The sequence below is a fragment of the Chroicocephalus ridibundus genome, chromosome 1 (assembly GCF_963924245.1).
Source record: "Chroicocephalus ridibundus chromosome 1, bChrRid1.1, whole genome shotgun sequence".
Classification (NCBI taxonomy): domain Eukaryota; kingdom Metazoa; phylum Chordata; class Aves; order Charadriiformes; family Laridae; genus Chroicocephalus; species Chroicocephalus ridibundus.
This window is the reverse complement of record NC_086284.1, coordinates 117,916,728-117,939,396: the sequence shown is the minus strand read 5'-3', so window position 1 is coordinate 117,939,396 and position 22,669 is coordinate 117,916,728. Positions and strand designations below refer to the sequence as shown.

At 43.3% G+C, this 22,669-nt stretch overlaps 1 protein-coding gene across 1 annotated transcript in view; it reads left to right on the top strand.

Annotated features, from left to right (window-relative positions):
• The window catches only part of PTGFRN (prostaglandin F2 receptor inhibitor), a 71,230-nt gene extending 51,671 nt beyond the window's left edge, over nucleotides 1–19,559 (top strand). The window contains exons 7-9 of the mRNA XM_063348349.1: nucleotides 7,375–7,482; nucleotides 14,287–14,592; nucleotides 15,871–19,559. Of these exons, the coding sequence (XP_063204419.1) occupies nucleotides 7,375–7,482; nucleotides 14,287–14,592; nucleotides 15,871–16,037 (581 nt within the window). The 3' untranslated portion in view covers nucleotides 16,038–19,559. The remainder of the gene's footprint in view (nucleotides 1–7,374; nucleotides 7,483–14,286; nucleotides 14,593–15,870) is intronic.
• Nucleotides 19,560–22,669: the final 3,110 nt, after the last annotated feature.

Genomic DNA, 22,669 nt, shown 5'->3' with positions numbered 1-22,669 from the left:
AATGTAAAGGCATTTGTTTGAAACTTCCTGAACTAAAAAATGTAATGTGGATTTTGTCCACTGAATTATATAAACTGGAAGTTGGGGGTAGGGATGATGGCGAGAAGCCTAGTGTAGGTCACTAGTTCTCAAATATTCAGTCAATTGCAGATTGTTCTCTGCTGGATGTATTTTAAGACCAGGGAGGATCTTATGAATCCTCTGGTCTGGCCTTATGAATAACATGGATCACTAGACTAATGTCATAAAATGAATGCCTGCTGTATGTCCAGTAGCTGTAAACAAACTAAACTTATTTGGGGGGGGGGGAAAGCTGTCACATATGAAGACTTAATATTTTTCAGTGCTGCTTTTTGGTTTTCCCAGACTAGAACAGAAGTTCTGCCATCTTTTTCAAAGGTTGCCCACTGAGGCAAGGGACGAGAGCAGCTGCCAGTGCCTGTCGTGAAATTTTCTCTTCATTTCATTGCATCATTTCTGATGAAACTCAAATGCATCCTCTTTCCTCCTGAGCTATGGATGATGTATGTGTATATAGCCTTTCAGCCTGGAACACACCTGTCTTCTGTTCCTTGCTCTTCTGAAGCCAGTGTATCAAGACTGTAAGACTTGTGATCCTACCTGCCCAACCTGAAATCTCTCACTTGTCTTTTGGTACCCTGGAGGTGTTGCTCCAGTGGCAATGCCTTTGCACTGCAAGGGCTGGGCAGCAGATGAGAGAGGTGTCTTTTTTTCATGCTCCCCTTTGCCTGCAGCCTTAGCCAAGCTGGCCAGCAAAGGTGTGAGTCAAATAGCTGGGAACTTGATGGAGATCAGAATGCTTACCTGATACAGGTCTGTGTACTGGTATCTGGTTCAAATGGCTCTAGCTGGCCTGCAGCTGTTTATTTGTGTGGTGGTTTTTTGTTGTTGTTCATTTGTTTTGTTTTGTGTCTTTTTTTTTTTTTTTAAATGCTGAGGCACCTGGTCTCTGTGAAATCCACCTGGTTTATCCTGGCATCGTAAATTCTTCTTTGGCTTTCATCCTTTAATTTTCTACCTCTTTTACCTGAATCCGGCAACCCAAGTTAATGTTTAGAGTGTCTTTGGCTGCTGTACACTCACAGGGATTTCCACAGAAGTGACTTATTTTCTTTTCCCTTGAGGGAAGCAGGGAAAAGGAAGCTTTTAATCTCGTATTGAGAAGTATGTTATGAGAGAGAATCATTTGGGGCTTGCCTGTGCTCTGAGCTGACTTCCCCCGTGCCATTCAGCAGAGGGCAGAAAGCTCTGGAAAGGCAAAAATAAAAGAGAACTTTAAGGGTCTCAATGAAATCTTCAACTCTGGATTATATCTGCATGTGAGCTCATTGCACAGCAATGTATTATCATTCGCTTTGGAAGAAGCTGAGATAAACCAAGAGCTGCTGAAATATGATCTGAGTATTGATGTTGAACTTGCAATTAAAATTAAATGGTGCCCTGCAATGACCCCAAGAGATGCTCGGTTTCAAAAAGGAGACTAGAAAGATTCTTAAAGGAAAGAAACCTTAATCATGGAAGTGAATGAGAGCAATACAGCAGAAACTCTTTGGCAAGAAAGGCTGGTATTTTCCAGCCACTGTTAATGGGCAGGAACATGCTTTGTCATTGTGTGCCTTTGTGCCTGTGTGCATTAATTTGTAGCTGGAAGTAGAAACCACAGGCTAAACTACTAGGGGCTTCTTCCAGTAACAGCTATTATGAGGCTTGGGGTAAAACTTAGGGAACAGCTCCATGAAGAAGCAGGGAGAAGGCAGCGGGCTAGAATAGTGTGGGTGAAGAAGCTCATTATCTGGAGAAAAGCAGGTCATGGGATTCTTAGTTCAAGAATGAATGATTTGGTGCCAGGGCAGATATGAGTAATATCTTGGAAGACAGAGACCTTGTGGATTGCATCAGTTTTTTTTCCCCATTGTGGTCTGTGATTGCAAGTAGGGTTGCTGCATACAGTGGTTGTGGCCTCCCTGCTGGGTAATGAACTGGGCGCAGGCTGCTTGGGTGGAATGGCCTGCTCTGGATCTCTATTGTCAGTTAGGTTACTTGACCTTTCTCTGCTCTGCTTCACTTGCCTGGAAAATAAAGGTAACTGGTGACCGTGGGGAGACTATACCTTATTTTTGCAGAGAAGTACTGGCTACAATGATATAGAAAAGGCCAAAATGTCACCTAGGTAATTAGGATCTCGTCTGTTGTAAATCTTGATGTTAACTGGTTTTTTATTATCGTCTTTCCTTTCCCCCTTCTTTTTCTTGCAGATTTAAGGTGTTTGGATTACTGAGCAGAGAGGAAGGCAGGGAGAATAGGGTGACATCAGGTAAATAGGGCTCAGAATTTTTTATTTTTCTCCAATATGTAAATTCTTGAGCTAAGTAAATTAATAAAATTAAACTTCTCCTTTCCACCCTGCAGCCTGTTCAATGTGAATGTGATTGAGCACAAAGTAGTAAATCAAATTTGGTGCAGCTTTTTCCTTTCACTTCCATATGTGGAAGAATTTGCAATACACCTTTTAGCTGAAAACTGTATCACTATAGGATTTGGATCCTGGAGTTTCCTTCATGGGCTGCATGAAATCAATGCTTTGAGCAATGAGATCTGCCATGAAAGGTTTGTACTAGTAAACTTCTAACCTCAGTTTCTTCACTTTTTGTTTAAAATTATATAGTGTTTTTCAAGCATTCAGAAATGTCAAGCAGTCAAGAAATGCTTTGGAAACTTTTTATTCCTATCTTGACTGCAGATGCTTTTCAACATAGAATTATTACTTGATTAAAGAAGAAAACTTCTTTTGGGGTTGTGTCTAAGCTTACATGTGGCCTTACTATAGTGAGGAACAGAGATTTTGGCTTAGTTCAAAGGTCTCAGCAGAAGATGTCGATTTAGGGGAGGGTTGATGCTTAGGTCTTAGAATTGGGAATGGTTTGTTTTGTAAATCTGTGCTCTTTAGTTTCCAAATTAGCTGAGGGAATGACACATCTTCAAACCTGAAGTTATTAAAATCCAATTATTTCTCAGCTTTCAAACTCCTGAGCAGCTTTCCTACACTTAAGTTTGCTTTGTTCTTGATGAGCTTTACAGGTCATGCTTGATCTGTCAACTCTGCAATTGAAACTAAATTCTGGTTTGTTTATTCTCCCAAGTGACCAGTAGGTGCCAATAACAGTATTTCAAACTGTTAAACACAGGCGGCAAGGTGAGCAAAGTCACATCATCTGTTATCTGTAGAGTTCTATTTTTCGTAGTGTTAATGTAGCATGAACTCAGATATCATCGAAGGGATAGTTTATGTCACCTCCCAAAACCCTTCCTGTGACACTGCAAGTGCTTGAAAGTGGCAGTGCAGAGACCCTGATAGTTGGCGTCATCAGTGTCGACTGGGAGTTGCCTGTTAGCACATGCCTGCATCTGTAAGCTTGGGGTTGAGGGGGTTTTTTTCCTGTTTGTTTCTTTGTTTTGGAGGGTAAAAGCTTAAGAAAAGCGCTTCGGTTTTATGTGCCAAGCACTGCTCGGTGGAGTCTAGATGCAGGGCTCCTTGAATGCTGCGGTGTGATGGTAATGGGGGAAAAAGACACCAACAGGATCCACACCTTGCAGAAGATATTTGTGGCACATTTGTGACCTCTTGGGACGTCCTCAGGAGCCTTCAAAATGTGTCTGGAAGCATTGTATGTTTGTTCTGGTGCTGTTTTTTGCCCAGGTGCTTTTCTTGAACCTGCAGTGAAGCAGATGTCCAGTTAGATAAGGTGATGGTTTTGCATTTGTAACCCACTAACAAACACTGGTTTGCTACTGCTTTTGTTTTGAGATTGGCATGCAGCTCATTCCTGCTTCTCTCATTCTGTTGCCAGACAGGTTCAGCTGAAGCTAGAGTAAATTGTTTAAGCTGGAAACATAAATCAGGCAAGTTATAATCAGGTTAAAGGCACTGGTCAGTTGGGTTTTTTAGAATAAAACAGAACAAAAACAAGACCAGAATCCTTCTTTAGAGAAGGGTGGCATGCAGATGTCTTTTAATGAGGGATTAGAGCCATGCTGTCAGCTTCTGTGAATCTTTCTCAGTCTGTGTAGTGATGACTCAAGTGTACTCAATTCTGACTCAATTGAGTCAGATGTACCTTATGGTGGAGGGTAGGGGATTAAATGGTCTTTGTGGTCCAGCTCAGGGCTAACAGGTCTCTGTTGAAAACAGCCCCCTGCCTTTTCAGGTTTTGTAGTGGGGGAAAAACATAATCTGTGAAGACACTTTATTTCTGCCCTTTCATGCCTGAGGACAGCCTGAGGCCCGGGGCATATGAGCAGAAGGCCTGAGATACTTCCAAAGAAGAAAGATGCTCATTCTAGGAGGTTGCAACCACACAGTTTTCAAGACTGAACTAAGAAGCTTTCACTGTAAAGAAGCTTGCTTAGGTTTAAAAAGATAAAAAAATAATTGTTTTCCCTCCCTCTTCAGCTGCAGGGGGAAGAGCACAATCCCTGACACATCTCTCCGTTCTCTGTTGAAATCCAGTTCTTCTAACACAGGACAGTGATTTCTCCCTGGAGGTACAGATGGTAATTTGCAGGAGATGTACCCTAGCAGGGAAATAACCAAAGGGAAATAACTGTTTGTGGCTTACCAAGGGGAAGTACAATCGTGAAATGACAGAGCAGATGCTGCCTAGCAGCCTTCTTACTGCCCAGGAAGCTTTGACTCTTTATGTGGGAGGCAGGGTAGAGATGCACTTAGTGACCCAGAACTGAAGAGTGTGTAGGGAGTGCTGCGTTACCATGATACATAGACTTTCCTGGCTGAGTGACCAAACAAGCTTAGCTTTTACCCTCATGACATTCCATGGCCAGGAGTGCTCATACTCCACACTGCATTAGTGGTTTGTTGCCATGCCAGGGTTTGAAGCCAGTGTCTGTTGAATGCCGGGACTTTCAACTTACGAATAAGGCCTGAAAAGTCCTGTCTATATGTACCCTCTGTCTTTGCTTATTTACCCTGCCAGGGCAGGGGCAAGGCAGCCCATCCTTAGCCTGACAAAGTTGGGATAGTGCAGTTCATCTCCCTTGCCAGCATCTAGCCAGGACAGAGCATGCCCCATATTCCTGGCATGATGTCACCTCACTTCCAGCTGGAACTTGGGATAGACCCTGAACTACAGAAAGTACAGGGATCATTATGGTGCTGTTTTACCAGTGCGGCAGAGGATGTGTGCTGGGAATGCAGGGATGGATGTTCCTGGCAGATTTTGACAGTCTTTGTTTCTGTTGCTGTGACAGTTCACACACAGCTTGAGACTTTTCTGGTTACAGTTGGCTGGAGTGCCCTGGTCCATGCTGCCTTTAGTCCCCTAGGACCTTGAACTTCTGTCTGCACAGCTGCAAAGAAAATGAGGGAAAATGTCTTGTTTTATCTCAAGTTGAATAATAAAATAGGCTGCAAGGGGAATATGATTGGTGGGGGGAGGGATGTGAATGTCAGGAAACAAATTGAATTCACATAGAAACAGTTTGGATAGAGGCTGAGGAAGCAATTGCATTAATCTCTCTCCCTTTGCCCAGACAAGGATCCCATCGTGCTGAACTTCAGTTAGGGCTGCAGCCTGCTTGTGAAGTCACTTACCTGAACAGCTGAACTTCAAAGTGTTCAGAGTCTCTTATTTCTTTAAATATGTTCCAGCATAAGCATGTAGGAGTCTCGGCTGGTAGTCCATATGTAACCTCTATTGCATCTCTACCACCGTTTTATCCTTGCTTGGTGGGGTAACTTGCAATCTTAATTTTAAATAGAGAGGACTTCTAGTGTCAAAATGGGTACAAACCTCTGGGATTATATGTCTACATACTGCCCTTGTGTACAAAGTACCACTGCTTCTGGGGCAGAGAAGAGGGCTGTAAGAAATTTATGGTATAACAAAGAGCAGCACATTGTGCCCAATGGACATTGGGGGGGGAATTTTGGAGGCCACAGAACTAATTATTGCATTGTAATTGTAATTCATTTCTTTGTATGCTGTGTAATCTCTGCTGACCAAAACAAGTCAGGCCCTTGTAGTCTAGAATAGTTTCACCAAAAAATGATAGCTCTAGCTTCACAGCACATCCAAGTTTCTTTCCAGAACCTCAGTCTGGAAGTGATGTGATAAGCGTGTGCAGTGTGGTGAGTTATCGGCATAGCTTTCCACAGAAACCTGTTGGGAGAGCAAGGAACAAATGGGTTGTCTTGGATGATTGCCTTAAATGTTTTCTTTCAAAAGCATTGTTTGCCACTGATCTTCAGTGGATTTGAAATTTACAGTTCCCGTACTAACTGTAGCATGTAAGAGTGAAGGAAGGCAAATCTTCCAACAGCTTTTCTTTCCTCCCAAACCACCTTTCTATGCTTGTTGCTGCTGCTGTACCAGAGGTAGCCGAGCCAAATAATGATAGCAGCTAATGGAGTCCAGGGTTACTTCTTAATCTGAGTCCCAGGTTCCTTCTCGGGTCCCCTGGCCCCTTCCCACAGAGCCATCCCAGAGGCCACCGCTAGCATCAGATCTTCTTCTGCTCATGTCCTTTGCCTCGTTTAGTAGAGAAATCACTAAGGGTGTTTTGACACATTCTTCAGTTTCCGCCATGTGAAAGAGAGTACTAGCAATGTTGGCATATCTGAGGAGTTGTGGTTTTGTTAATTTTGCACCAGAGATGTAGTTGTTGTCAAAATTTGGGGAAGTTTTGTTTTTTAAGTTATGTACCTCAGAAGTCGAACACCACATGTTGTCATGGTGTCTGAGCATTTCATAACAGTGTAGTGGTTTTCATCAGTATCATCACCACTTTGCAACTGAAGGAGTTTACTGTACTCTTGGGCTTTGAGACACATTCTACAGAAGAAGCTATCTGTGGCAGAGCCTGAAGGAAAACCCACAGCAAAGTGTTATCAGATGCACTTCTTGTATTGTCTGTGTTTCAGTTCTGTAGCAGAACCATATGTATTGTTAAAATACTGGTTTGCTCTAACTTGACTTCGTATTGACAGCCTCAGCCAAAAAGATCAGTGCTGGATTAACCTGAAGACCTGAACCCTCATTCTCTTAGAGGAGTCACCAGTGGAAGACAGTCTGCTTTTGTGCAGGATAGTAGAAGGCAGACTTGGGCAGAGCAGCCTCCAGGTTGGGTGACAGGTCTGGCAGTTTGGGTACTTGGTCTTAGTGCAGAAATTAATGGCTAAAAATTGATAACTCTTTTGCAAAAACTTACACAGTTGTTTATTGCTACTTCAGAGCTCTGTCTCCACAAACTAGCAAAGAATACTTCAAAAACATGCAAAAAACGTTTTGGACACTGAAGAAAAGCCTGTCATTAATAATTGTGGTTACTTTTTTCTAGGTCCTGTGTTTAATGTCTCTGTGCATTCTGACAACCCAACGATTTACCAGGGTGAACTGGCAGATTTGCTGTGTATCGTCACAACGGAAGGAATGGCACTTGAGCCAGGTATTTTGGCAAAATTATTTTACTTGTAACTCATTTGCCTTCACCAGGCAGAATAATACCATCAGTTACAACCCTATGTCCTTTAAGTGAGGCTGGAGAATTGAGAAGCAGCATGGAAAATCCTATAGAAATAGTTAAATACAAGAGCATCTTTGGTTTACATGACCCAATTTCAAACAAGATTTTTTGTTTCTCATTCTGAGTTCTTACTGCTAAACCCTCCTGTGCTGTCTGTACCAACTGACCCCACAGATGGTAATCTCAGTCTACAGTCACTAGATGGGCCACGAAAACTATTTCCATTTCCTTTAATTGGAAAGGAGGTCCATTGGCAAAACCTGTTACGAGAAAATGGTCATCTGTAAACAAATCTTAAAGTCACTTGACATTTCAGAGTGAATTTAAGGCTTAATGTAAATTTAAACATCACAATAACTGACTACTGCAGCCTAAATACTAAAATTGAATGTCTATTGCTGATGCCTTCAGAGATGAGCCTCCTTTTTTGTGTGGAAGAAGAAACAAACATGGTACCTAATTGCTGTGAAAAGGATAGTGGACACTTTAAGGGCAAATTTTTATGAAGAGCTGAAAAGTTCAGAGAATTGTTTAAACCCTACCTGCTTGCCAAGCATTGCCTGAGCTACTTTTCTTCAAAATGCTGTGAGAGTAACTCTGGTTATTATACCCAGAATTTGGGTTTGGAGTGAGTTTACATTTTTTAAACAAGTCATTCTCTCTCTCTCTATGGATATAAAAATGTATCTAAAATAAATCTATAAATATGTATGTATGCATATACCTAAATATAAAGATGTCATGATTCATGTGAAATTTAGAAATCTGCATGTAAGCCACTACAAAAGAGGTGCTGTGCAGAAAATATTACTTAAAATGTAGTAGCTGATGTGATGAAGTACCAAGCTTAGTAAAGGCCCATCACTTTGAAATTCAAAGATGTCTGTTCTCCATTAAATCTGAGTATAATGGGGAAGCAATTTGTTAGATTACGGTTGTGTGCTGCCTGTGAAAAAATGATAGAAGTCTGTAGATTGTATTATTGAAATGCTTGGTAGGGAGGAAAAGCTGAGTAAACTTTATTGCTGTCAAAAGATTCATAGCCAGGGATACTGGACACAGTAAACGGTGACATATGCCTGTACATGTACCACAGTCTGTCCTGCAGCTTCTGCTCAGCAGGAAACCTCTTCTAAGTTGAGGTGTGCCCAAGCTCTTACAGGCATTGTTGTGAGGCAGTACCCAAAGCAGCTGGTTTCTTTGCAAAGCAGTAATTGCTGGCAGGGAGCAGCTGCTACTTCTGCTGGTGTTCGACAGCTAAAATAAGGTTGGGGTTGCCTTGTGAAAGAGGTCTCAGCACCCCTGGCTCACTTAAAACTTGAAAAGAGGCCACTTAGTAACAGTGGGGCTCTCCTGTCAGAGAGTGATACTCCGCTGCACTTGGTTTCTTGATGTTTTTTTCTGCGTTTAGTAGCTTGAGACTGGGAGGAGCGCTGAGAAGATAAGGATTACCAAAGGGATTGAAGTAAAAAGGTATCCTTTTCGAGGGGCTGCTTATCAGCACAATTAAGTTTTAACTGGGCAATGTCCTAAGGGTTCATGCATGTCTGTTGAATTGATAGATGATGCCCGGAGTTGGAAATTACGCTGTTTCCAGCAGTCATGAGCAGCCAGTGCAGTTTTAACATCAGCACTGTAATCTGTTCCATAGCTGGGTAATGTCATCTTGAACATGGCAGATCTCTGCCTCTGTGGGTTGTGTTTGTTTGGGGTTTTTTTTGCGTTGTTTTTTTTTGAGTCTGTAATGGGGCAGATGCGGCACATGCAACAGATACACCTAGAATGGAGTAAAGTGTGGCATTGTGGCAGGTTTTGAGGCCACGCTCTGAGGCCTCAAAGGCCATGCTCTGAGCCTTCAGTTGCTGAATGAGCAGGATTTGGGGCGTAACCAGCCATGTTGTATGGAGAAACCCCATCTGGGCCTTTCATATGGACCTGAGACTGGCCCCTCTCCAGTCCTTGCTGGTCCTCTGGATGAGACTGGCAGAAGAGCTGGAACGAACAGCTGGAATCTATGCAACAGCTGTAGGGCGTGCAGACTTCCCTTGTCAGTCTGTCGTCTTGGCCTTAAGAGATGGAGGGAACTAGAGTAGTGGAATAACGGAGCAGGTTAGGTGAAGAAGGGCCTTGAGGGCTCATATGATAACAAAAAGATGTAGTTCCTCAGTAGTAACCTTATTTCCCTGTATCCTGTCTGTGATCTGTTTGTATGCTGAGTCAGTAACACAATTTAATTCACAGCTGGAATGAAGAACTTGCTTTTAAAAAGAGTGCCAAACATTAGACAGACTGTGAAAGTAACAGGGCTGTCTCATCCCAGTGGGAAAATGAGGCATGTTGTTAGGGAAAGCCTACACCAGGTAATCAAATAAACAGAGCAAGAGCTGCCAGCATCTCCTAGAGGAAAACAGATGACAGCAGTACAGACGTGGTCTTTCCGTTTGGGAATGTGATGAAAAAGGAGAGCAAAGCAATTGCATTTGACTGTCTTCTTAGAGGCCTGATGGCTTTCAAAGCCATCTGCTTTTCTGATGTGAGACCTGCTACAGAGCTGTGGTTTTGGCCCTCTTGTGAGCAAAGAAATATCAGGGAATTGCATAGGAGGTCTTGTTAAATGCGTGTCCAAAACGCTTTGAAGACACTTGGTATGCCAGCCAGCTCTGCTCTTGTACACACAGGCACTCAACTTTGCGAGCGTGAATGTGGATTAGTATGAATGCTTCCTGTAGTAAGTTGAGGTGTCAGGTCCCACTTCTTCTCCCGCTTTGTATGCACAATCAGAAAAATAAAGTACTTCCAAGGAGCCGAGGAAAAGTTAAATGATCTTTGTCAGTGCCCTTCTTTGTTACAGTTAGATCAGTCTATTTGTTTCTAGAAGCGTTACTTATGGGTTGGAGCCTTGTCTGGTAGAAGCAGTTCGCAGTACTCTGTATGTTTGTGTGTACCCAGTCTGTGGGAAACTTTCAAAAGGGTGGAAAAGGTTTTGGCGTGACTGCTGTGTGTTTTAATTTCCTCAGCTTCTTTGAGACCCTGCTGAAATGGAGTGTGTATTACTAAGCTCAGCACATGGCAGCAGCTGCTCCATCTAAAGAAGTGTTCCTTTAGCTTAGCAGCTGTGGTTAGCGTTTGAATTGATATGAGGGGAGTATACGTGTGTCAGGGGGGAATAGTAGTTCTTCTGTGCCCTGAAGATATAAAAGCTACTTCTGATATTTCTGTTGAATACACATTTTCACAAACGATCTCCCTAGATTTCCCAGATCACCCCTTCTTGGGCTATGTGCTTAGGGATTTAAAAGTATTACTTACTGTGCCTGAAAGGAGATGTTTTTTATCTGCTCCAGACAGACCCAGTGGGCACTCTGGAGAATTTAACAAAACCAGCTTGTTTACCTCTTGTATGGCTTGAAGTGGTTTGCTCAGCTTTCTAGGAAGCCCTATTCAACTTCCTTTAAATGTAGTAAACAAAAAGGGTCTCAAAATTGTGATTCAGCACTGTAACAAGATGTTGAGAGAGCTCCATTCTAAGCAGTGGAAGTGTATGGTTCCTAAGAGCTGGTCTAGAAATAGGATTCCCTGTTTTGAGGAGCAATTGGCCAGGGAAGCAGCTAAGACCCAGACGGCTTAGTCCTGTGTGTCAAATTGAGAAGTGCATAAAGATGTGCTTTACATGTTGATGATCTTTACTTACTGAGGAGGGGAGGAAGCATAGCACCACTATTACTCTGCTCCTAGAGCTCTGTAGCGTCCTGCTCCCAATGTTTTGTATTCCTTTATAAAAGCAGCTGAGTTGAATGGCCTGGAAGCACTGAGGTCCTTGATGGCCTTCCACATTACAACATTACGGAGCATGGAAGGAACCGGTGAAAGAAACCTTTGTAGTGTTAAGTGAGAGTGTGGTTCTTGTGGTTGGGTTTGTGGTTTTTTTTGTTTTGTTTTGGTTTGGTTTTTTTTTTGTAGACTGGGGACAAATATTGGGAGGGTGACTTGTCAACATTGATGCAAGGCATGTGTGGAATGGTACAGATGCTTTTGGGAAGATCTGTGTGTTATCTGTTTTATGTCACTAAAACGACATATTTAGCACTTGGGAGCTGCTAGGCATGTTCATCGTGGATCTTTAGAGAGCACTTGATTATGTCCTGGTTTTGCTAAATTTTTTAGAGAGCACTTGATTATGTCCTGGTTTTGCTAAATTTTCTTTCGTTTTTATTGCATGAGAACCAGACATATATAGAAATGAATTGGATGACTTTGCTGTATTAAGCTATTTCAAGGAGGATAGTGACAAAGAGTACACAGAGCCAAATCCTCCCTCTGACTGTCTGTAGTGAGTCACTAATTGCACACTGTGTATACTGACTAATAAAATATGTTGGCATAATATTGTTGTCCCATGTTGTAATCACAGAAGATAGATTCAGCTATTTCAAAGTGACAGCAAGTGCCTGCACTCATCTTTGTATGTGGAGGGAAGGGAACCTCAGATTAACTGAGACTGAAAAGAAGGAATTCTTCAAAGGTAGCAAGTTGTCTGGGAATCTGAAAACTAGATTATTGTTCTTAATATCTAAATTTATTGTTCAGACCTCTTTTAGCAAGTGCAATGGTGTATTCAGCGTAGTTGGACTTAGCCTGGAAGATGTCCATGTGCTCCTATGGTACCTGGAAACACAAGAGCTCACGGCAGCCTTGCTGATCTTTGGAAGGAATTGATCGTTCCCAACGTGACTGCCTGTGGACCGGTGCTGTTACCATATTTGGCATAAACAGGCTGCAGAGTCAAAGAGCAGTTTATAGAAACAGAGCTCTCTCCAGTAGAAGCCCTATTTCCCACAGACGGATGAGTACACAAAGCAGAGGTCAAAGTTTGGTCCCGTTAACTGAACATGTGTTTATGGTAATTTTTATTAACTTTGCTTTCAAGGGAAGCAGTCCGAGAGCTATGCCAAGTAACTAATAGTAGTACTTGTAGTGTGATAGGCAAGAGTGATTGTTGTGAGGGCTGCTGCTCCAAATGACCTATGCTGACCCCCACGTAGGACTAGGAAACCTACTGCTGCTGTGGGGCTGCAAAACAGGCAGGGTGCTCTCTTGATGTTCTGTGCTGTCACCCAGAGCAGCTGGCCAGGGCAGGAAACTGGCTGGTGTCTCAAAACAGTTTGATCAGACAGCTTTTCCAGTAGTAACATCTGCTTTCTCATCTTTTTGTTTAGTTTTTGAAGATGTGTGTAAAACCAGTGCACCTTAGAGGGGAGTTAATTATACCCCAAACAGTGGGTGCTTTTTGTCTGCAGTAAGGGGGAACGTTCCACCTGGCCAGCTGATGCTATACTTCAAGTAGCAGAGCTGAGGATGTCCCTTACTTCACTTTACTTTAAAATAATATTTTAAGATTTCCTTCCTTCCTGAAGCATTAGCTTGCCTGATAGAGGCTTAAAAATTGTCTTTGCTTATATCTGCAAAGAATTTGAGTACAGCAGCAGGTTTAGGGCTTTAATTTTTCCACATTTGATCTCTGTGCTAATGGAAGTTGAGAAGAGCAAACTCAATTAGCTGAAAGATAAGTTTTAAATTTCAGGTTTCTAATACTGTATTTTTCAGAGATCTCTATACTAGCAAATGGAGGTTTGATACATCACCAAAATCACTGGGACTGTCTTGGGTATGCATACATTCTACCAGTACCCAAAACTCAGTACAGAAAGAGTAAGCTCTGTTTCCAGTTTGGGACCATCAGCTTGCTCACGTGCCAGGAAGGAAGACCTGTTGATGAAACAAGTGAGCAGGCTTTCCTGTCTATGCTCTAGGTCATGCCAGGTTTCAGACTCTGACAGGTGTTGCTGGGCTCACGTTAGCAAAGAATAGCAGCGATGTTTAAAGTAGATTCTCAGCTACATCAGCTTAGTAGGGTTAAGACTGAGATCTGCTAATGGGATCAATAGGATCTTGCATGAACATTGAAAGAGCTAGATGTGTTGATGAACTCTGACTACCTGTCAGCTATGTTAAATGTTAAAAGTGTTGCAAATGCATTTTATAGAATAACTCTTTGGGTGGTAAAACTTGTACAAGGTGTGATGCCTGATGATGTGTGACAGTAACTCTCAGCTCTGGAAAAAAAATGTATAAAAGCTCAGGCTTTGCTCCTGAATGCTTTGTATTTTTGTAGATAATTTTTTGTGGTCTGTGTAGAACCTCTGTATTCATTTAGGCAGACAAAATGTAAGGAAGGAGTCTTCAGGAAAGAGACTTCTGACTTTGTGGTTGTGTAGGCCCTGCATGAAGACAGTGATTGCAAATTACTCTGCTAGCAAATACCTGGCTCTTCCAATCCCTTTTCAATGTAGGTTCACCATAGTTATAGAACTTATTATGACACTAGGCCTGCTTGGTGAAAACTTAGATCAGAGATGAAATACAAATTTTAGAATGGCAGGCAGGAAAGCAAGAAACCTCTTTGTGGTCCCTGTAGTAATTCACCCTTTATGTGCAGATACGTTCTTCATGCCAGTGCATTTCATTACAGTTCACTGTTTGAATCCTCCTAAAAAGGACATGTTCAGGGCCCTCTTTTCTTTTTTCTTTCTTTTCTTTTTTTCTTCCACTGTCAGACCAGTGTTGGCTATGCTGCTTGCAGATTAACCTTTCTGCTGAGAAGTGGCACTATGAATACTTCTCGGAGCTCACCAATGTGTCCAAATTCTTATTTATCCACAAATGCAGATGATATGTCCTTTGATGTCTCCTGGTTTGCTGTGCGCTCCTTTGCATTGGACAGAGAGCCTGTCTTACTGGCCTCGCTGGACCGGAGAGGGATCGTCACGCAGAGCAGGAGAAACGGGAGCAGTGATCTCAGCCTGGAGAGAATCAGCCCGCTGGAATTCCGGCTCCGTGTGCATGGTTGTGAGGACCATGACTTTGGGAACCACTACTGCGTAGTGACCCCATGGGTGCGATCCGCCACAGGCGTATGGCAGCGGGAACCTGACATCAAAGCCAAACCCATTTTTCTATCTGTGAAAATGGATGGTAAGAGATTGCAACATGTGTTATGCAATTTATTTATCTTTTTAACACCTTGTTATGTCTTTTGGTGACAAATATTTCCCCATGGCTATTTTTAAAGATGCCTGTGATAATCTGATTAGATTTTGTTATCCTTTTCTATTGTTTGCATCTTCTGATTCCAGATTCTGTAGACTAGGTAGGCCTGAACAGATCACGCTCGTGAGAGTGGAGTGTTCTCTTTCCTGATCATCTCTTGATGATATTTTGCACAGCTGGGGCATCTTTCAGTGAAGGCATAGTATTCTCTCCAAGTGTTAACTTTGCTGCTGCCTGCAGGAGGAAGCCTCGGTTTGCAGATGGGGCATGCTGAAGTAGAGTCATGTTGTGGTTAATATCAAATTTAAGAACAGAAAGTCAGAGCTCTGACTCCTTCCTCCCTCTCCTAACCACAAGACGTGCTGCTCCCTGCGCTTAATGCCTTGTCTGCTTTCCAGCCTGAGTTGCAAGCGTTGCTGGACTTCGTGAGAAACAAGCTGTGTGCTAGTTGCTCATTCAGCATGTAGCTAAGGAGGAAAACTAATGCAGGAGGGGTTTTGAACTAGTTGCTTTCTTCTCAGTATTTCCAGGAAAGGTCATATTGAGAAGTTCCATGAACTTGAATCAGGTTTTTCTCTCCCTACTGTGCAGATAACTAGTACAACTGTACTTTCCAAACTCCTTACAGTCCTTGACCCTGCCTTTTAACTGAGCAGTAGGTGCCTACAAATTAAATCTCTTGTTTAGGTATCGACTTTGGAGGTTGATTAGACAGGGTTGCCAAGAGGCAGAGAATATACTGTAAGAGTAGTTCTAATCAAGCAAAGTGTAAAGCAGTCCAAAGTGTAAAGCAGTCCACTCCTTGCCATTTGGAAACATATTACAAAGAGTGCAGCCACAGTTTGCCTCTGATGGGGAAATTTTGCAAGGCTTCTGTTTGGAGCAACAGGTAATAGAATACTTCTTGGAACTAGTTTTACTTTGCTGTCTCATTCCAAGGTTCCTTCTGGTGCTTCCAGCCTCCCTGAGGCTTTGAAATGGTGGAGGAAGAATTAGGGGAGTTAAGCGAGTCCAGTAAAAGACTAATTTTTCAAACCTCAAAAGACAGAAATCAAAAAGGAAAATTAGTGTAATTTCTTTCTGAAATAATTAATCTGCCCATGACTGAATAATGTGGGATTTTTTCCTTTTTTAGGCAAGAACAAATAAAGGGGATCTCTGAATTTTTCAGTGATATCTAATGACTTTGCCTTCCTCTTTCAGTTCTGAATGCTTTCAAGTATCCCCTGTTGATTGGCATTGGTCTGGCCACTGTCATTGGACTCTTATCCTGCCTCATTGGCTACTGCAGCTCCCGTTGGTGCTGCAAGAAGGAAGTGCAGGAAACAAGACGAGAGCGTCGCCGGCTAATGTCGATGGAGATGGACTGAGCGTGGGAGCCAGACACACTTGCATTTCGTGAGAGACTCACAGGGCTCTTGGACTGTACTGATACACTCGCTCACAGGCCCAGACAAGACAGTGCGTTTCCTCTCTGATTTCAGCCTGGACCTCAAGCTTCTCCTTGTTACACGTCATGTCCTGAGAGCATTCAGGCCATATTTAGCGACTCGGAGTTCTCCTTTTCCAGCAGCACTTTCTGCATAGGGATCATGTCCTTCTAATGTGCAAACTGTTGAGCCTTCTTTCAGCAGGGCCCTGTGACAAAATTCACTAAGTTTGGGTTTTTTTTGTTCGTTCGGTGGTTTTGGTTGTTCCCCCCCCACCTTGGTTTTTAAAAGATGTCCCTGTATGAAAGTATAATGGGCAGGGCAATGGGTGGGAAAGGGACTGGTAGAAGTGTTAGACTTTCAGTGTGTTAACCAATCTACTGTTCCCTTCTACCCCCATCACACCATCCTGTTCCCTTTCTCTGTCCACCTTGATATCTCACAGCCCTCTCTTTATTGGATTGAAGGCTGGAGAAGGTTCCTCTGCTGGTGCCTCATGAGACTGTTCCAGCAAAGCATTGGTTTGTGGTTGTCAGCATGCCTTCTCTTCCCTGGCTTCCAAAGGGTTTGCAGTTAACTCCAAAATGTAACTTGCCTGGAGGTCTTTGAGGCACTTTTTAAAAACTTTTTTTAATTTTGTTTTCGGCTCTCAAAGCTCTTAGCTGTGAAGAATAGGGGCTAACTTGGCAACCCTGAAGAGTCAATCCTCAGACAAGCATTTGTTGGATGTGTGCTTATAGCCATCTTCTCCCCCACCCTTCCGCCTTCTTTTTCCCCCACTACAGCTGCTCACGTTGTGCCTGAGACCATGTTCTACTTGTAGCAGGGGGGCACGTGGTGTCTAGGGACAATGCCTGGCCTTCTGCTGGCCTCAGCAGAGAGGTGGGAGACCTTGCCCCACTGGTGATGGTGTGACTTACAGAAAAAAAAATTAAAAATGAGATGGATCTCTGTCTGCAGTTGGACACCTGATCATGTTTAGAGAAGACTTGTAAACTATGTATTGCCAAATGCACAGACCAGACTCCGATGCTGCTTTTGCCAGTCACTCAGTGGTAAGCCTTGAACCTGTGAGCAGAGTCTGAGATCTGCAGTAGCTGAAGTGCAGTTCAGGGTAGGAATAGGAGCAAGCCCAAGAGGGCAAGAAGAATCCTTTGGTTCCAATGATCCTGGTCTTGTACATGGGCCTGTACAGGGCTTTCCCCATGGGTTTGAGACCTATTCCTAGGTGCTATAGTATAGAAGTCCTCCTTTTGGTCTTCCACATACACTGAGCTGGTTCTCAAGTGGGAGCAGCTCCTTTTCCAGGCAGTTCTGTCTTCCCAGCACAGCTGGTGTTTTAAGCAATAAAAGTCAGAATAAAGATACTGCATATAAACGAACAAGGAAGTAGGACTGTACTGCAACCTGACGTCACAGCCAGGGTTTAGCTTGCATCAAGAAGGGTGAGAAATGTAGACTTGAGGCCAGGGCTCAATCCTTTCCAGATTTTTTTTTTCTTTTTTTTAAGATAAAAGGAAAGATGCTGAAGGAGAGCATCCACGGAAGACGGCGGCTGTGATGTGATGTGCTGTTGCCATTATAGACATGCATTACGTATTTGGTCTGCTTCACGAATAGCTCATCCCGCTGCATATTCCAGGGGAGCTGCAGATTTAGTATCTGTGCTATGAAGGCTTCATTTTACATTAGTGTTTGTGGAACCTTGCACTCAATACTGTCGCTATTTCAAAATCAGGGTTTTTCTGCAGTTAAGTTTTCTTTATGCCGGTTCTCTTCGCACCCCCCCACCCCACCGCCCGTCTTGCATTGTGACTTTTGTTCTGAGGCTGACATGAGGGTTTTTTCTAGAAGACTGTTCCACTTCCCACATGCGAACACGCATGCAGTCACGTGTGTGTGTATGTATGTATACATAGAGGCGTCCAATGATTTTTGTAAGCTGAATGTGAGACATCTTCAAAATGGACTTGATTTGCAGAGTTGGGGCTTGCAAGTTGTTATTTGACTCTCTCAAACATTTCATGTAGTGTTCCAAAATTTGGACACACAAAACCTATAAAGCTCTGGAAGACTCTGGCCTGAACATTCATAGCAACTTTTCTTTCTGGCCTGATGTTTTCCTTTTTGGAAGAGCTCTGAAAAAGCCTATGTTGCAGGCAGACGTAGCTGCCTATGCTGAGGGAACAGGGCAGAAGTGGTCTCTAGCTTCTGCTGTGAATGCCCAGAAATCCGTAGTGATGCTTTCCAAAGGGAGGGAGTTGAGGAAAGGATTCATTCAGATATTACTTGGCAGCAAGAATTTTTCTTCCTCTCCTACCTCTCTGCTGTAGTGAAATCTTGCTTTTTCCTTGGATGTTATGATAACACCATTCTGATATTTGGGATGCTGGCTGTCCGTCCCACACTGATGTAGCAGCTTCTTTCCTGCATTAACATCTGCTTTCTTCATGGAAGGCCTATGGCATTGGGATATCTTGGAAGGGGTGGTAGTGGTGGTGAAGTTTGAAGCACAGCATCAGTCACTTTCTGTCCTTGTAGACTGACTCCTTGTTTCTGTGCTCTTGGTTAAGTTTTAGGGAAAGAGGATCATGACTGTAATGCAATAATTAGGGAATGAACAAGCAGGGAACCGCCAGCTCTTCCCAAGCACACAACATAGCACACTTTCTCCCTGCTGGAAAAAACTCAGGGTTATTCTGGTCAGAGCTCCCTGCTCCGATGAAAGGTCCCCATGTCCTTAGCTAATGCTGACCTTCCTTCGTGGCCCATAACAAACCATCTTTGTCATTCCAAGTGAAGCAAGTTTGCTGCTAGCTCATACTGCTGCCAGACCCTTGGAAGGCAATGCTGCATCCCCTTCCACCCTGTATTTGCTGTAGTTGGAAGGCTAGAAGCTGAGGGGCTAGACTTATCCCCCCAGGTTTCCTTCTACTTGTGCCAATTTTGTATTATCCCCTTTTTTTAAAATAGAGTGGGAATCTTATCGCTAATGAAAAGAAAATATCTAGGTCACTTTTCATGTTTTTTATTATTATTATTTCCTGTGTGACCGGGGTTTGTGTGAGTGGAGGTGTGTGTGCATCTGGTTGTGTATTGAACCTGCAGAGTATCAGGAGAGTTAGCTGCCTGAGATGCAGTGCAAGCATCCATATCCTCCCTGCGGCAACCCGTGGTATTGTCAAAGTATCCTAAGGGCTCACGTTGATCTTCCTCTGTTTGCATTGCCACATCTCCTGGTTAAGCTGGCAAATTCCTCTAGGCGCTTGGAATTTCAATTCAGGACAAGCTTGAACATCAAATAGCAGAAGGACAAGGTATTTTCTTTCTTTTGTTTTAATTTCAAAGTTATAAAGTAAAGTGTTTGGCACAACTCTGGAATGCAGGTACCGAATAGTTCTAACAATGCTGTGTAAAATGTTTCTTTTTATGTTTAAAATAAAGAGCGAGCCTTTTTGATTATGTCTGTGTTGTGGGTCTGGATGTTTGAGCTATGGGCAGTTCTTTCCTTGTACGTTGCATTTATGCAGATATTATTGTTGAGGCAAAAGGGTATCAAATGTAAACCTTACAGTCCTGTTCACAGCACTGCTTACTCTGTAAAATAAGCATGAGCCCTATTTTACAGGAAGCTTTAAATATTTGCCTACATTTGTGTGATGACTTAGGGAACATAATTGTTTTCTGATTCTAGGTTGTTTCTACCCCACTGTAAGTCAACCTTTTTGATGGGGGATTTTCCTTCTGATTACCTAGGGCCAGGAGTCACAGTTAGGAGTGCGCTCAATACCTGCTATAAAACCTGGGCATTAGATGTTGAGTCTTTGAACCCTTCCTGAGGCTTCTAATTTCCAAGATACCAGGAAGAAAATCAGTAGTGTTGGAAGTAAACTTTCTGCTTCCCTTGCCAATGGCTGAACTTAGGATATTTTTTTTTTCCTCTCAACAACTATGTAAGAACACCATGGTAGTACAGCAAGGAGGTGACTTGCTTTCCAACAAGAAGCTGCTTGAGGCCAAAGTGGTTTTGGGAGGCCACGACAGTCTTCGGCAAGGTTGGTTTGTGTTCAAACTGGTGCATGCTCTGTCCGAAATGGCTGCAGTGCAGGCCAGTTGTCGGCAAAGTGTGTACCTTTGGCTTCTTCCCAGATGGTGGTGTTACAGCTGGTGGTATGGAAAGGTAGCCTCTGTAGAGTGTGCTTACAGGAAGCTGGGAGGTAGCATCAAGCTGTAAGTTCCTAAGGGGTGACAGAGGCCATCAGCTGAGATAGAGAAATATCATAAATGGTCTCTGATCCCTCAGCAGAACCTTTGGTGGCTGCAGATGTTTAACAGATACACACCCATGAGTGATGAGTGGCGTGCTGTGGGACAGCAGCTGTTGGCCTCTAGCTGTGCAGGTTACAGCTTACTGGTTAAGTTTGGATTAGCTTTATGAAATCCTCTTGCCTCCCCCACCCCCTTGGATGACCTGTATCTTAATACAGTTCTTGAAAGTGTGCTAGGATTTTATAATTAAAATAAAATAAAATAAAGCCAAAACTTAAAGTCTGAAGATGAAGGGGGATACTTACAAGTAACTGCCTGAGTGTTGCAGTAAATGATGGTAGTTCACAAGTCTGCCTATATGCCTATGTGTTCAACTCACCTACACCCATGTAGAGTTACCTAGCTGCCTAGTGTCATAGAGACAGCATAGAAAAGCACTTTTGGGCCAGAGCCTGGGTGTTTAGTTGCTTCTATAGCACCGGACTTTCACGACATGCTTGGCTGTGCTTGTTCCATGGCAGAATCCAGGCCAGTCCTAAAACCTCCACTGGGCTGAATCTGACTGGAGTGTAGAGTAGGATGCATGAGAAGACCTGCCTCCTCTTTGTCATGTGAAGGTGAAACTGGTCGTCCAAATCTCTGAAGGAAATGTATGGCTTTTGCCTTTTCAGTGGGACTTTATACATAATTTCTATGATTGCAGGGCGCTGAGGTCTGTACAGCAGGTATCAGGAGAGATTGTGTTTCAAGAAAGAGCCTTTAGCAACTGATCCAAGCTGTGGGACATGCTAACTGAAGGAAAAGCTCATTCTTGTGTGAGGTAAATACACCTAAAATGCAGCATGTAGCCTTTTATCGGACAGTCCTTTGCCAAGGATCTCCTTCCGTTACTTGGGAAAACAGCATTAAGCCAGAGCCAGCAGATGATTGATACTGAGAGCTCCAGGGGAATGCCTGGGTTATTGAGGAAGCCAGGTTCTGTGGATTTCCAGGTCCCTCAGAAGAGCTGCCACAAAGACAAGCTGTTCTCCTCTCCCTGGCAGTTGAGTTGCATTCCACAAAGTACCAGAAATGTAAGTGCTTGTCTGCTGCTGCTGTTGCTGCTGCCAAGGGGGTAGAAAGTCAGGACTTTCCAAACCAGACTTTGTGAAAGCAAGTTAATATCATGTCATACTTTGTTCATGTGGGATTTTATAAATGCCAGCATGTACTGGGCCTCAGACTACACCACAGACTTAGTCTGGGTACACCTCTGCTGGCTTTAGAAGTCAATAATGAAGCTCCAGATAGATGGACATGAAGTTCTGTTTCTTGCTGGCGACTTAACCTAGGTCATGCCCTCTTGTTCCTTGTTTGTATGATCCTGCCAATGATTTGGCATATTCAGCAGACGGCAAGGAGTCTCAAAGATACTATGTTCCTGAAAGTTTTGTAAAGGGTGGGGCTAGAGAGAAGGGAGGATGCTTCCAGAGCGCCTCCAGCAGAGCTAGCAATAAGAACATACCAGTTAGTGGGCATCTGAGACGACAGGACCAGTGTTGCCTCTGTGGCTCTTGTTGCCCCTGTGCTGACCAGCTCTACAAAGGTCCTGGACATGGTGGGCAGTGGCTGGGATGTTGGGGCTATATCCAAGCTGCTTAGCATCTGCCTGGATGTATGAAAGCTGTATGTGGCTACAGCCAAATGCAGGTTCTGAATGCAAGTCCAGTAGTACTAACCTCCCCTTTTGGTCTTCAGGTACATCCTCTTCTTTTCTGTCCCCAATCTTGTTTGCTTGTTTTCTCCATGTTTTGTTCCCTCTTTCGTTTCCTGTTCTTTCTTTCAGGAGTCCCTTCTTGCCTTTGCCATCTAGACTGATGTTTGTCTCTGCATCTCTAAAGGACCATGCTCTTTTGTGTTCATCCTTCTGAGGGAGAGCAGGGGTATGTTGTTGTGGTGCATCTTTGAATCATCTGCTGAGAGCTCAAGCTGTAGAACTCCAGCCCAGTGCCCACTTACAGATCATCTGCAAGGCTGACACCAGAGACAAATGCACACAAATGTTTTGGATTCTCTTTCCCCATGAGGACTCCAGACAATATGCAAGGAAACTGAGCATCTCTGATGAGGAAATGACTCCAAAGAGACATTCAGATTTCCTTTGCCAAAGCAGGAGGGACAGATTTTCTTTCTAAATAAGATGGTTTTGGCCTGCTTTCTCCCAAGCAGCTGCTTGCTGTCATAACACAAATGCTGCTCAGTGTCTATGAGTTCCAGAAAAGTGACCACTGTGCTGAACATTGTACCTAGTATGATCCAAAGTC